The 10,945-nt window shown below is 48.0% G+C and overlaps 4 protein-coding genes across 4 annotated transcripts; 1 reads left to right on the top strand and 3 right to left on the bottom strand.

The window, feature by feature from the left end:
- The first annotated feature begins 66 nt into the window (after positions 1–66).
- F5B22DRAFT_610273 (FAD binding domain protein) lies at positions 67–2,672 on the top strand. The gene is made up of 3 exons (XM_047975187.1): positions 67–1,706; positions 1,779–2,055; positions 2,121–2,672. Exons 1-3 carry the CDS (start codon positions 536–538, stop codon positions 2,401–2,403), a joined length of 1,731 nt encoding a protein of 576 aa, XP_047829964.1. The 5' UTR covers positions 67–535; the 3' UTR covers positions 2,404–2,672.
- A 1,113-nt stretch (positions 2,673–3,785) lies between these two features.
- F5B22DRAFT_610268 (uncharacterized protein) lies at positions 3,786–4,770 on the bottom strand. Its single transcript, XM_047975186.1, has 2 exons — positions 4,118–4,770; positions 3,786–3,956 (listed from the first exon to the last, which is right to left on the bottom strand). Exons 1-2 carry the CDS (start codon positions 4,522–4,524, stop codon positions 3,947–3,949), a joined length of 417 nt encoding a protein of 138 aa, XP_047829963.1. The 5' UTR covers positions 4,525–4,770; the 3' UTR covers positions 3,786–3,946.
- A 390-nt stretch (positions 4,771–5,160) lies between these two features.
- F5B22DRAFT_610266 (uncharacterized protein) lies at positions 5,161–6,126 on the bottom strand. The gene is made up of 2 exons (XM_047975185.1): positions 5,670–6,126; positions 5,161–5,581 (listed from the first exon to the last, which is right to left on the bottom strand). Exons 1-2 carry the CDS (start codon positions 5,913–5,915, stop codon positions 5,348–5,350), a joined length of 480 nt encoding a protein of 159 aa, XP_047829962.1. The 5' UTR covers positions 5,916–6,126; the 3' UTR covers positions 5,161–5,347.
- Positions 6,127–7,382: 1,256 nt separating this feature from the next.
- Positions 7,383–10,942, bottom strand: F5B22DRAFT_610263 (DNA mismatch repair protein msh-2). The gene is made up of 3 exons (XM_047975184.1): positions 10,637–10,942; positions 10,439–10,570; positions 7,383–10,375 (listed from the first exon to the last, which is right to left on the bottom strand). Exons 1-3 carry the CDS (start codon positions 10,658–10,660, stop codon positions 7,748–7,750), a joined length of 2,784 nt encoding a protein of 927 aa, XP_047829961.1. The 5' UTR covers positions 10,661–10,942; the 3' UTR covers positions 7,383–7,747.
- Positions 10,943–10,945: the final 3 nt, after the last annotated feature.

Here is a 10,945-nt window from a genome sequence, read left to right as displayed (position 1 = left end):
CCCCGCCCCCCCCCCCCCCCCCCCCCCCCCCCCCCCCCCCCCCCCCCCCCCCCCCCCCCCCCCCCCGAATCCATGGCTTCAAGGGGACGGACAGATAATAACTGTAATGTAATGGCAAGCCGTTTCTCTCTTTTATCTTTTTATAGAAGAAAGAGAAAAGATAACCAAAACGCCAAGGGCTTGAGGGTCTAGGGAAAGACACCCATACACTTAGTTACCAACGATTGAATCGGAGGCTTCAGCCTTGGACGACGATGTCGTACTGGTACTTGCACAGTATTAGAAGAATGGAACTCAATACTACGTACCTACCTAAGTACTTAGTGCAGAGTCACTCGTTGGGAGAAAAAAAAAAAAACTAACAATGCATGATAACCAACAGTATTATCATTCAAGCTAACCCACACCTATAAGATTCGAATGCCACACACATCAACCACGTACTTATTATAGAACAATCTGATTCCGTGCGAGAGCTCGATTTACATGCCCTTTTTCGTGATCCAAAACCCCAGAGAAAGCGCATATCTACACAATGGCTGACAAATTTTTCTTCAAGACCCGTGTCCAAATAGTTGGCTGGACGTCCGCCGCGGTTATTGTAGCTGCTGTAACATGGCAAGCTCTCACGCTATCCTCAGGCACTCAGTGTCGGTGTTTCCCCGGCGATGACTGCTGGCCATCCCCTGCCAACTGGGCAGCATTAAATCAATCCGTCCATGGGGCTCTAGTAGCCACGGTACCCATTGGCAGTCCTTGTCACGATACTTTCCCTGGTGTTGCCTACGACGCTGAGAAGTGCGCGGAGATCCAAGCCAACTGGCCTCGCCCCGAGCTGCATGAAAAGACCGCGCACTCTGTCATGGCATCCATTTTCGCCAACATGAGCTGTGACCCTTTCACGGCCCGAGATGCCCCTTGCAAGATAGGTACCTATGTGCCATATGCTGTCAATGCATCCGGGGCGGCCGACTATAAGAAGACAATAGCTTTCGCGAAAGAACACAACATCCGCCTTGTCGTACGGAATACGGGGCACGACTATATGGGCAAGTCGACAGGTGCTGGTGCTCTAGCCCTTTGGACGCACTACATCAAGGGCACACACATCTTTGACTATAGCTCTCCGGCTTATCGCGGAAAAGCAATGAAGATTGGCGCCGGGGTTGTGGCGGGTGAAGCCCAACGAACTGCGACGGCTGAGGGCTATGTCGTTGTTGAAGGCGACTGTGAAACTGTTGGTATTGCTGGCGGTTACGCGCAAGGTGGCGGCACCAGCCCTCTCGCATCCAAGTTTGGTCTTGCCTCTGATCAAGTCTTGGAATGGGAAGTTGTGACGGCCGACGGCACGCTCCGGGCCGCAACACCGACCCAAAACCAAGACCTGTACTGGGCACTCTCAGGTGGCGGCGGGGGTACGTACGGCGCCGTGCTCTCTATGACCGTCAAGCTACATAAGAACATGCCAACTTCGGCTGTCACAATGAGCTTCACTGAAGTTACTGACACTTTCTGGGAGATCTTACGGATCTTCATCATGAACCTACCAGCAGCTGTTGACGCTGGGGCCACTCTGTATTGGATGGTCGTTCCTGGTAATACGTTCCTGATGCCGCAGACCTATTTTCCCAACGGCACTGCTGCCGAGTTCGCACAGCTCCTGCAGCCGACGCTGCAAGCCCTTGAAGATAACATGATTCAGTATGGTATGTGGGAATTTCCAAATATATTAATAGTATCTATTCTCAAAGTTGGGTGACTGACATGACACGCTATAGCCTTTAATCAGATGGACTTTCTAACCTTCGAAGACGCTTATAACACTCTCAATCCAACCATGAATATAAGCGCCATCAATTTTGGAGGCCGTATCATTCCTAGATCACTAGTGGCAACTGATGATTCTGCCTCGGACTTAGTCAGCGCTATTCACTCTATGACGGACAACCTCGCTACCTTCGCAGGAGTCTCAATGAACGTCAGCAAGCCCCCGACCTCCCCCAACGCTGTCCATCCCGCATGGCGTGACTCGATATTCTTCGCATTATACGGCTTGTACGTTGATACAATCCTCGTGTCCTACAGGAACAGATAGAGCTCGCTAACCTTACACGCGATAGACACTACGACCAAGCTAACTACACTGCTAACGTTGTAGCACAAAGTGTGGTAAACGATGTCCTGAGCCCACCATTGGACAAGTTGGTGCCAGAAAGAGCTGCTTACCTCAACGAAGCAAACTTTGACCAAGCGGACTGGAAGCACTCGTTTTATGGTAAAAATTACGCGAAGCTGTTGGCCATCAAGAGAAAATACGACCCGCACAACGTGTTCTGGGGAAGTACGGCCGTGGGTGGTGAAGCATTACAGGTCATGGCAGATGGACGGCTTTGTAAAGCATAATGTGTCGATGAGTTGAAGTTTGATCTATGTTACGCATAGTTGGAGCTATAGATTTTATACCATGGTTGATTTATTCATCTTTCGTGTTTACTATAACAAGGGCAGTTGAACTGGGCTTGGAACTGAGGATTCTGATTACAATGATCAACTAGGGCTGCAGTAGTCCTTGACCAACCAACTCCTTCTCGGCTGTTGGTGGCTTGAGATGACTCTATATACAAATGATCTGCCAGCCTAGACCGCCTGGGTCTCTAGGGTCTGTTTCAAGAAGCGAAGTCTGTATAACCTCACTTTCCAATATCACCCAATATTGCCTGCATGTCTTGGAAGGTCATGAACAGCCTGCAATGGTCCTTCGTACGGCCGAAGTGCAAGGCGAACTGCATTCTTCAACCGGCACAGAGGTTACACGTGTAACATTTACCATAGTACGACCGTAACTGAAGATGAGGGCTGAGGGATTATGGTGAGAGCAGGGGTTGCGCCGCATAGGAAATACCTCGACAAATGATGACAACCGACTTGACTCTTTGGTTAAAAGGGAAGACTCACTATTAGTAGCACGGATTTCTCGTGAGGTAATACCCGGAGTATGTTGCTTGCTATAATCGAATGCAGCGAGGCCAATATAGTACTCCGGACATGGCGTTTGAATATCCGATGCGAACTCTCACACTTAGAGTTGTAGATTATTAAATTAGTGCACCCTTCCAGTCGTCAATGAGCCATGCGCAAGCCACGAAGATACGCATATACAGACGTAGTAATTATAGTATAAGTCGCGCCGTGCTATAAAATTAACCGTACATGCAATCAAATCTAGTTGACATGATGTTCGTGAATTTTGGCATGTCTCCAGCAATTCACAATGACACCGAACGATCACGACCCCAAGTCAACATACTATATTCGAACCCATCAACCCAACGATCTGAGCGTAATACTTGCTTATCACGTCTCTCAAGTAAGCAATTGCGTCAGAATCTGCATATCATTTTCTCTTTTATAGCGAAGATAGAATCTTGATTAGAAAACTCACACCAATAGTATGCCAGCGAAGTCGGATGGATACCATCAATCCTACAAATAGTGACCGAGGAGATAACAGCCGAAGTCCTCGACATATATGACGCCAGATGCGAGCGCGTTGGTTGTACGCACACGCTAGGTTTCGGATAGTGAAGGCAGATGAAGAGGAACACTGGGGTACTATGTTGGTTCATGAAATCTGGGAGCTTGAGCTGAGAGAAGCATGAGGTATGAGGGGGGAAAGTTCGTTCAAGAGTAGGCATTCGAGTTGTATCTGGAAATAGAGAACTTGGATTACTGGTATATAGCTACACGGCTATATGCCAACATAAACTTGTAAACAATCAATACCAATAAAATAATGAGGAGCTGTCTATTGTTGATGGCGAAAGGGTAATTCTAGATAAACCGATTGAATTATATGGAGTCGGGGACCCTCCTGCAACCAGTTCCAGTATCCTGCTTAAATGCACCATTGATCCTCCAACCAACCTTCCCAGAGTGCTCTCCATCGTTACAATCCACTGTAGCGCTCCGAGTCAGTTTTTGTCACGGTGAGCGTCGCCATTAAACAAGTTAAAGTATTAAGCAGAAGAAATGATCGATCCAAACCCCCTGTGAAGTGAAGAAAGAGGGGACTAGGGCCCTTCATAGGTGTTGCCGATTAAAAAAAAAAAAGATTTACTCAATAACTCCGGAAGCCCCGAAACAATCATCACCAGAAACTGTAAAAATCTTAAGGGCATCCTCCATAATATTTGCCACATCGGCAAAGGCTATTGGCGTGATCTGGCCATCATGGAAGTCCAGCGGTTTAACCTCGAAAACGCAATCACCCTCTACACCAATCCAGAGATAGTCCTTTTGCCCTTTCTTCCACCCCGTAAGAACGTATCCCATTTCCGGACTCGCGGCTTTCATGTCATTGAGTAGAGTCACACAGGAGTTGGTAAAAGCTGAGCCCGTAGTGACCCCATCAGTCCAAGTAGTATCGCCACACACGCCGGTCCTGGTGCCGAAACTCCGGCCTTCTGCTGTTATACCGCGGCCAAGAGCCAAGGGGGCCATAGAGAGGATGGCTGCAGCACGCATGGTGTCTGTAATAAAAGGTAATAGAAGATGATATGGAACCGTATCTGTCCTTGTTTTCTGCTTGCTTATGGAGAGTTGAGGTGAGCAATGTATTACATAGAGCAGACTGTAGAATTATATACGTTTAGAACGTACAAGAACATCACAGCATGGACCTGGCTCCTATCTGAAAATTTCCGACGTAGATTGATGAAAGTAGTCAAATGCCCAAAATGATTGGTGAGCGAAAACAACGAGGAAGACGGGATATAGGAATTATATTTCTATGTTATAGAAACGATACATATTGTGCCTTTGATTCGTTCGGGGTGTTTTTGCTTCAAACAACGCGTTACCGAGTTCGCAGAACCTTCACCGGACGTGGCCAATCAAATGTCTGAGCTAGAACTATCATCTAACGGGCTATCCAAATTCACGGAATCGCGCTGGGCTTGCTACGGCACGGAAGGTCGAGAATGCAAGGGATGGATTAGTGCATGACCTAAGCAATGATCCCTTACACAAGTTATATTTGATTACAGTCTGACGTGCTCTTTGATCAGGTAGTGCATTATCAGAGCGGTTGTTTGCAGTGAAGCCATCGATCTCACAACGAGTCGCCAAGCACGGTTAGCATGATAGCTGGTACCGAAACTACGAGCTCAAAGATTCATTATATTTCCATCTCATCTAGCAATCGTTAAACTCATGGTACTCTTATGCTAATATATACTCCGCTTCATCTGCAATGTGCAACAAATCGGCAGAAGGTAGAAAGAAAATGTCCAAGAATTGTAATACATCATGCTTCGAAACAGCTCTCGGAGCCCGTGCCAAGTAACCCTTAGACCAACGTATACGGAAGGGAGAAGGTCTGCGGAAGGGCACCTTTAATGACAGCCGTTCCGACTTTCACCCCTGGCTTGCCGGCTTCCGTATATGTCTGCCTGACGTTCACCGTCTTGACGGTTTCGTTGAAGTGGAACTGCGCCTCAACACTTCCATCGAATGGAAAGCCTATGCACTTGTACCAAGCGGCGTCCGCCACATCCTGTCTATCATCGTATAATGCAGTGCACTACGATCGTGGAACATTAGTGCTCGATCAGGGAGGCCGCAGGAATAGAGTGGGGGGAACAAGGGTCCAGAGGTTATATATTTCTTACCGAGACGTAGAATGACGGGCTATTGTTTGAATAACCAGACACTCCGAAGCTGATCCAACCAATTGTGTACTGGTAAGGAGTCAACGGGTTCGCGATATTGTAGTCGAACCAGAGATGCGAGCCGTCGAAGGTGCCGACGGCGGCAGCGGATCTCGTCTCGGGCTGAGCGACAGCACCGGAGGTAGCCGGGACGGCCGCTGTGCAAGCAGCTAAGGCTGCAACGATGCTAGCGATTTGAGCTTTCATTCTGGGCGGAGTGAACAAGGTATGTTAAATAGCGTGATTAGATGAAGCTGGTGAATTCTGATTGCGAACTGCCTTTATATAACACTTTAAAGCTACCACATTTAGTGTTCCATTGGCTATTATTAGCAAAACATCTTGAACCTATAGACGACCTCAACGACATAAGGAGCCGTATAATAGTCTTGTTGCATGCTACTTAAGAGTGTTGAGTCGAAAAGGAAGGTCCGGTGGTTGTTACATATATATCACGCGATTAGATGCGGCACAGCACGTACACTAAGCATAACCGAGGCGTGGTGGGCCATCTCCATCATTTCGTATAAAAGCTGCCAGTCAGACGTTGCGAGATGTAACCTATTGCCTCCAGTCTGCACGATACACGAGCGGCTCTCGTCCTCGCGCTGCCGTCGTTGGATGATGGAACCTAATGATTTGATATTCATCTGCATCTAATAGTGGACTCGCCGGACTCCTTGGACTGGCCCCGATTACTTCCCGTCACTCCGGCCTTTTAGCCCAGGCGGGTGACATATGCTAGCCATTCATGTCGATGGATTGGTTGGTAGGCGTTAACGTTACTGCTGTCAGGATTGTAGCTCTAGAAGGTGTGATATTTCAATTAATGTTGCACGAGGCTAATTGCATGTAGGTAGTCCCCTTTGTTGAATCTATGAGCACGCCTACTCCGAACTTGCAACCGTCTCTCTAAGGCCATCTCATGTTTTTCTTTTTTTGACAACAAAACCCACATTTACTTCAACTCGCTAGGCAATGGTTTTGCGGAATTTTTTCTATCTCACTCGGCACTTGGTCGCTGATGAGACTACCATTATGTCGCCACTTGAAGAATCTATAGACTTAGAAAACCTTGAAGCATATGGCCGCATAGTTTAATGAAGTGCAGTCCAAGCATCAAAAGCTCACAGGGGTGGAGGAGACTAACTACCTTCTAATTTAGCGCGCGTTAGTGACCGAGTTGTCTAGACTTAGACGACCTATATTTAATTCATGGCCAATATACTCCTTTTCATTTTTCTATCCTTCCTCTTCATACACCCTAACCGCTTTAAACCATTAAATTTTCAAGAAATAAATGATTATGATCACATACCGGGTATTCTTCACCTTTTCTCTGTCCCCTCTTCCTCTAATCGCATATTAATGAATAGAGAATGTCCCTAATGGCGCCCCTATTTCCCCGCGACTTATTCATCACGGCCACGTTACAGATCAAGCTATCACGATCTTGCTCTGCGTGATACAGCCATGTTTTCGAGATATGCCAATTATACGCGGAATAGCCTTGGAAGCCTCATCAGTAGTACCAAACACACCTGCTCAGTTACCGGTGCGTGAGGGACCGTTACAGCGACGACAAGCGTGGTGCCGGATTCTGACAACAGGCCAAAGGTGTGACTTCTTGTATGATCATCTTGTAATTATTACACACAACCGTAATCACTACGTATTATCACTGATGTCGTAGAAGATTACGGGCATGCCCATCGTGGAAAGTGAATTGGTATCTAACTGGCGCGGTGGCCCGTTTACAGTGTTGATTTCATCTATATACCATTCCTTGACTTAACAAGCACGCGGCTACTGGCACGTCTAACACTGCGGAGACATATGCCATGTGTTCCTTACTTATATTAGTTTCTATATTACACCTTGTTGGCAGTTCTCACTGATAGGGTCATCGTACATTCCTCCCTTTCCCGCTTTTACACCCCCAACGCCAGCGCAGATAAACACAAATAACAGGTCGTGGATACGGGCTTTACATAGTCTAGCCAAGCAATGAGTCTCGGCTATGCGGATATAAGCAAGAACTAAAGCACCTTCACAGCAGCGAAGAATGGGTTAGCAAGGAGCTTCTCGTCAGCCTTGACAAGCTCTCGCATACGCGCAATCATGTCCTCCTTGCTCATCTGCCCTCCTTTGACATCGTCTTTCCACTTCACAAGAACCTCCTTCAGTCTTGCGCTACCCTCCTCGACATCCTGCTTGCTGTACTGTAGTCCCAGTCCGTCCTCGTGCTTAGAAGTGAAGTCTTCAAGCTCGTCCGCTTTCCTCTTCGCCATGCGCACGACTTTATCTGGGAAGCGGACAAGCTCGGCGACATGGATACCGAAGGACTGATCGCAGATGCCGGGCTCGACTTTATATAGCAGTGTGACCTCACGCTTGGCTTCGGGGGCTGGGGTGCCATTGGACTCGGCCCCTGAGATATGGGCTGTGACGTGCAGGTTGCGCACCTGGGGATACTGATCGGCAAGGGCTGTGAGCTCGTGAAAGTGCGTGGCGAAGGTAGCGAAGCAACCGATTTCTTTTACAATATGTTCCGAGATGGCCCATGCCAGGCCAAATCCATCGTAGGTTGACGTACCACGCCCTAATTCATCAATAATGATAAGAGACTCGTTGGTCGCCGACTTGAGAATGTTGGCTGTCTCAAGCATTTCCGCCATGAATGTTGAGACTCCTTTTAATTGCGAGTCACTCGCGCCAACTCGAGCGAGAATAGAGTCGAAAATGGTAAGTTCGGCCTCTGAGCAAGGCACGAAGCAGCCTATCTGTGCCATCAGAGCGACTACACCGATCTGGCGAATATATGTTGATTTACCTCCCATGTTAGGCCCCGTGATGATCAAGAAGGACGACTCTCCTCGCTTCATCTCAACATCGTTCGTGATGAACTGAATATCATCTTGCATCTCCATGCATGGATGGCGTGCTTCTTTCAGAATAGTCGACCCTTGACCTCGGGGATGAATCTTGGGTCGGATATAGGAGGTAGGCGCGTGCACTGAGCAGTGAGCGAAAGAGACAATGACATCAAGGTGGGCTAATACACCGGCGAGTTGCTCTAGAACAGGGCAGTACGAGGCGGCCACACCGACAACCTCGTTGACTAGGCTGCTTTGGGTTCTATTGTACGTCTGTGACAATTGATCGAACTCTCGACGGTAGGCCTGCAGCGCTTTCGTTGTAAAGTAAACGCCGTTCTTCTGAGTGGAACACTCTTGGTATCTTGAGTTGTTGCGAATACAGCCAGCTTCCGTTCTCGTCAGTCGCATGCACCAACCATGGACTTTGTGGTTTTCAAGAAAAATCTTCTTGTTCTCTTCCTGATTCAAGTCGTCCGCGGCATTGCGGAATTCTTTCTCCATATCGGACCGAAGCTTATCCAGTTTCCTTCGAACAATACGTAAGCTGTCATCAAACTCCGGTTTAATAATGAATTCGTGATTATCAAGTGCATCGAGATCGACAGTTGTTTCAACCATTTCCGCAAGTTTTCCGAGGCTGTCACTTAGACTTCTCAACTTATTTGTGTAGGCTTCATCAAGCGGATCTTTGTAGACTTCGTCCATGACTCCCTCTAGGGTCCCTAAAAACCCAGGTAATCGGATGACCACTTGATAGGCTCTCACAACATCTTCTAGATTAGCCTTATTGCGTTGAAACCGCTTAGACAAGCGGTATAAATCTGGAATGGACTTGAGATGTTCCTCCTGCATCGTTTGCCTTAGCTCTGTGTCATTGACAAATGCCTCTACTAACTGTTGTCGTTTCTCGATCTCTTCCTTGCTCATAAGCGGCTGCTTGAGCCACTGCGATAGCAATCGACTTCCAAGAGGTGTTTTACACTGATTGAGTAACCCGAATAGGCTCATATTCTTTGATCCGTCCCGCGGGCCAGGCATTAAGTTAAGAGCTTTTAATGCAGCAGCATCTAGTTTCATGAATTGGGAAAGATCGTGTTGGTACAGTTGGTATTGGCCAAAGTTGGAAGGGTCCTGTAAAACATTGAGGTATTTTATCAAGGCCGCAGCAGAACCCATAGCTAGTTTGAGGTCTGTCTGAGGAAGTAGGGTAGCAGACCGCTCGTCTTTTAGCAGACGCGCCAGGTCTTGTTCGATATCCTTGGTGCCAAAGTCACCGGCCGGCCGTTCTGCGATGGCAATTCCACAGTTATCGATAATGTGACGAATTTTGGCGAGTTCAGGGTCCTTGTCCTTCTCAGCCTTGTCAAACTGGATGAGACATTCTTTGACTCCGAGCTGGATGAGGAGAGCCTCAAGATTCGAGTATAAGTCGTTATCGAGAAATTCGCTGACACCAAGCTCCCGGACACTGGCGTCGGCAAAGCAGACTCCCACGCTCCTCGCCTCGCTAGCTTTGGCAGATATCTTAACGGCTAGGATCATGGGCGCAGAGTCAAATTGGCCACCAAGTTCATCCTCCACATCTTGCAGGTTGCCGGGAGATGCCTGCTTTTCGACCTTCCAATTCATGCGGGACCCTGTGTTCGTATATATCTCGATTCGCTTGCCGAGCTTGAAGAGGGCCTCTCGAAGGAATTGTCGGAAGACGGTGACGGTCATGGTGACCGATGCCAGACCGCTTGCATCGTTGCGGCCGAGTTGTCGGACTACCGAGGTTGTCTTGTAGACCTGATTGTGATGTCAGCACAAGTGCTTCGGTGATCCACAGTAGTAGAGCACAGAATGTCTTACCGTCCGGGCGATGAAGTTGGCATCTTCACCATGAGCCGTGTACCAGTCGCCTCGGTCGAAGATTCGTACGGTTTCTTCACCGACAGATGGAAGCGATTTGAAATATTTTATGAATCCATGTTCATCGTCAACCTACCCGATTCCCGAGATTAGAGACTTGGTATATGCCGAAGAGGACAAGGTGGGATTGCTATCTACCTTCAGTTCTGGCCGCGAAGACATGGTGGGCGAAAGAAGGCGAGTGGCACAAGAAGGACGGAAACACTACGCATAAACTGGAAACTGGAAACTAGATCGACTATCTCCGGGCAACTCGCAACACTTCTTGAGGTACCACAGTCTGCTCAATTACATTCATGAGTAATATTGATCGAGCATGAGATAATCTCGGCCGCTTTTATAAGTGAAAGTAAGACAATGGAGAGGTGGGAGTTCGGATTTAAGATGGAGAGCAGGAGAGAGAGACGACGTGATGTCGCGTCATCATTGATAGAGAAATCAATTAAA

The sequence above is a fragment of the Xylaria bambusicola genome (genome assembly GCF_022495145.1).
Source record: "Xylaria bambusicola strain CBS 139988 unplaced genomic scaffold F5B22scaffold_26, whole genome shotgun sequence".
Taxonomy (NCBI): domain Eukaryota; kingdom Fungi; phylum Ascomycota; class Sordariomycetes; order Xylariales; family Xylariaceae; genus Xylaria; species Xylaria bambusicola.
Note: the sequence above shows the minus strand (reverse complement) of the source record. Positions and strands in the feature narration are given on the sequence as shown.

Coding starts and splice junctions, on each gene's coding strand:
- F5B22DRAFT_610268 (XM_047975186.1), bottom strand. CDS start 4,524: ATGCGTGCTGCAGCCATCCTCTCTATGGCCCCCTTGGCTCTTGGCCGC.
- F5B22DRAFT_610273 (XM_047975187.1), top strand. CDS start 536: ATGGCTGACAAATTTTTCTTCAAGACCCGTGTCCAAATAGTTGGCTGG. Junction 1,707..1,778: donor AGATAACATGATTCAGTATG/GTATGTGGGAAT, acceptor GACACGCTATAG/CCTTTAATCAGATGGACTTT. Junction 2,056..2,120: donor TTCTTCGCATTATACGGCTT/GTACGTTGATAC, acceptor TACACGCGATAG/ACACTACGACCAAGCTAACT.
- F5B22DRAFT_610263 (XM_047975184.1), bottom strand. CDS start 10,660: ATGTCTTCGCGGCCAGAACTGAAG. Junction 10,571..10,636: donor CTTCGCGGCCAGAACTGAAG/GTAGATAGCAAT, acceptor GGAATCGGGTAG/GTTGACGATGAACATGGATT. Junction 10,376..10,438: donor CCAACTTCATCGCCCGGACG/GTAAGACATTCT, acceptor CATCACAATCAG/GTCTACAAGACAACCTCGGT.
- F5B22DRAFT_610266 (XM_047975185.1), bottom strand. CDS start 5,915: ATGAAAGCTCAAATCGCTAGCATCGTTGCAGCCTTAGCTGCTTGCACA. Junction 5,582..5,669: donor GCCCGTCATTCTACGTCTCG/GTAAGAAATATA, acceptor CCACGATCGTAG/TGCACTGCATTATACGATGA.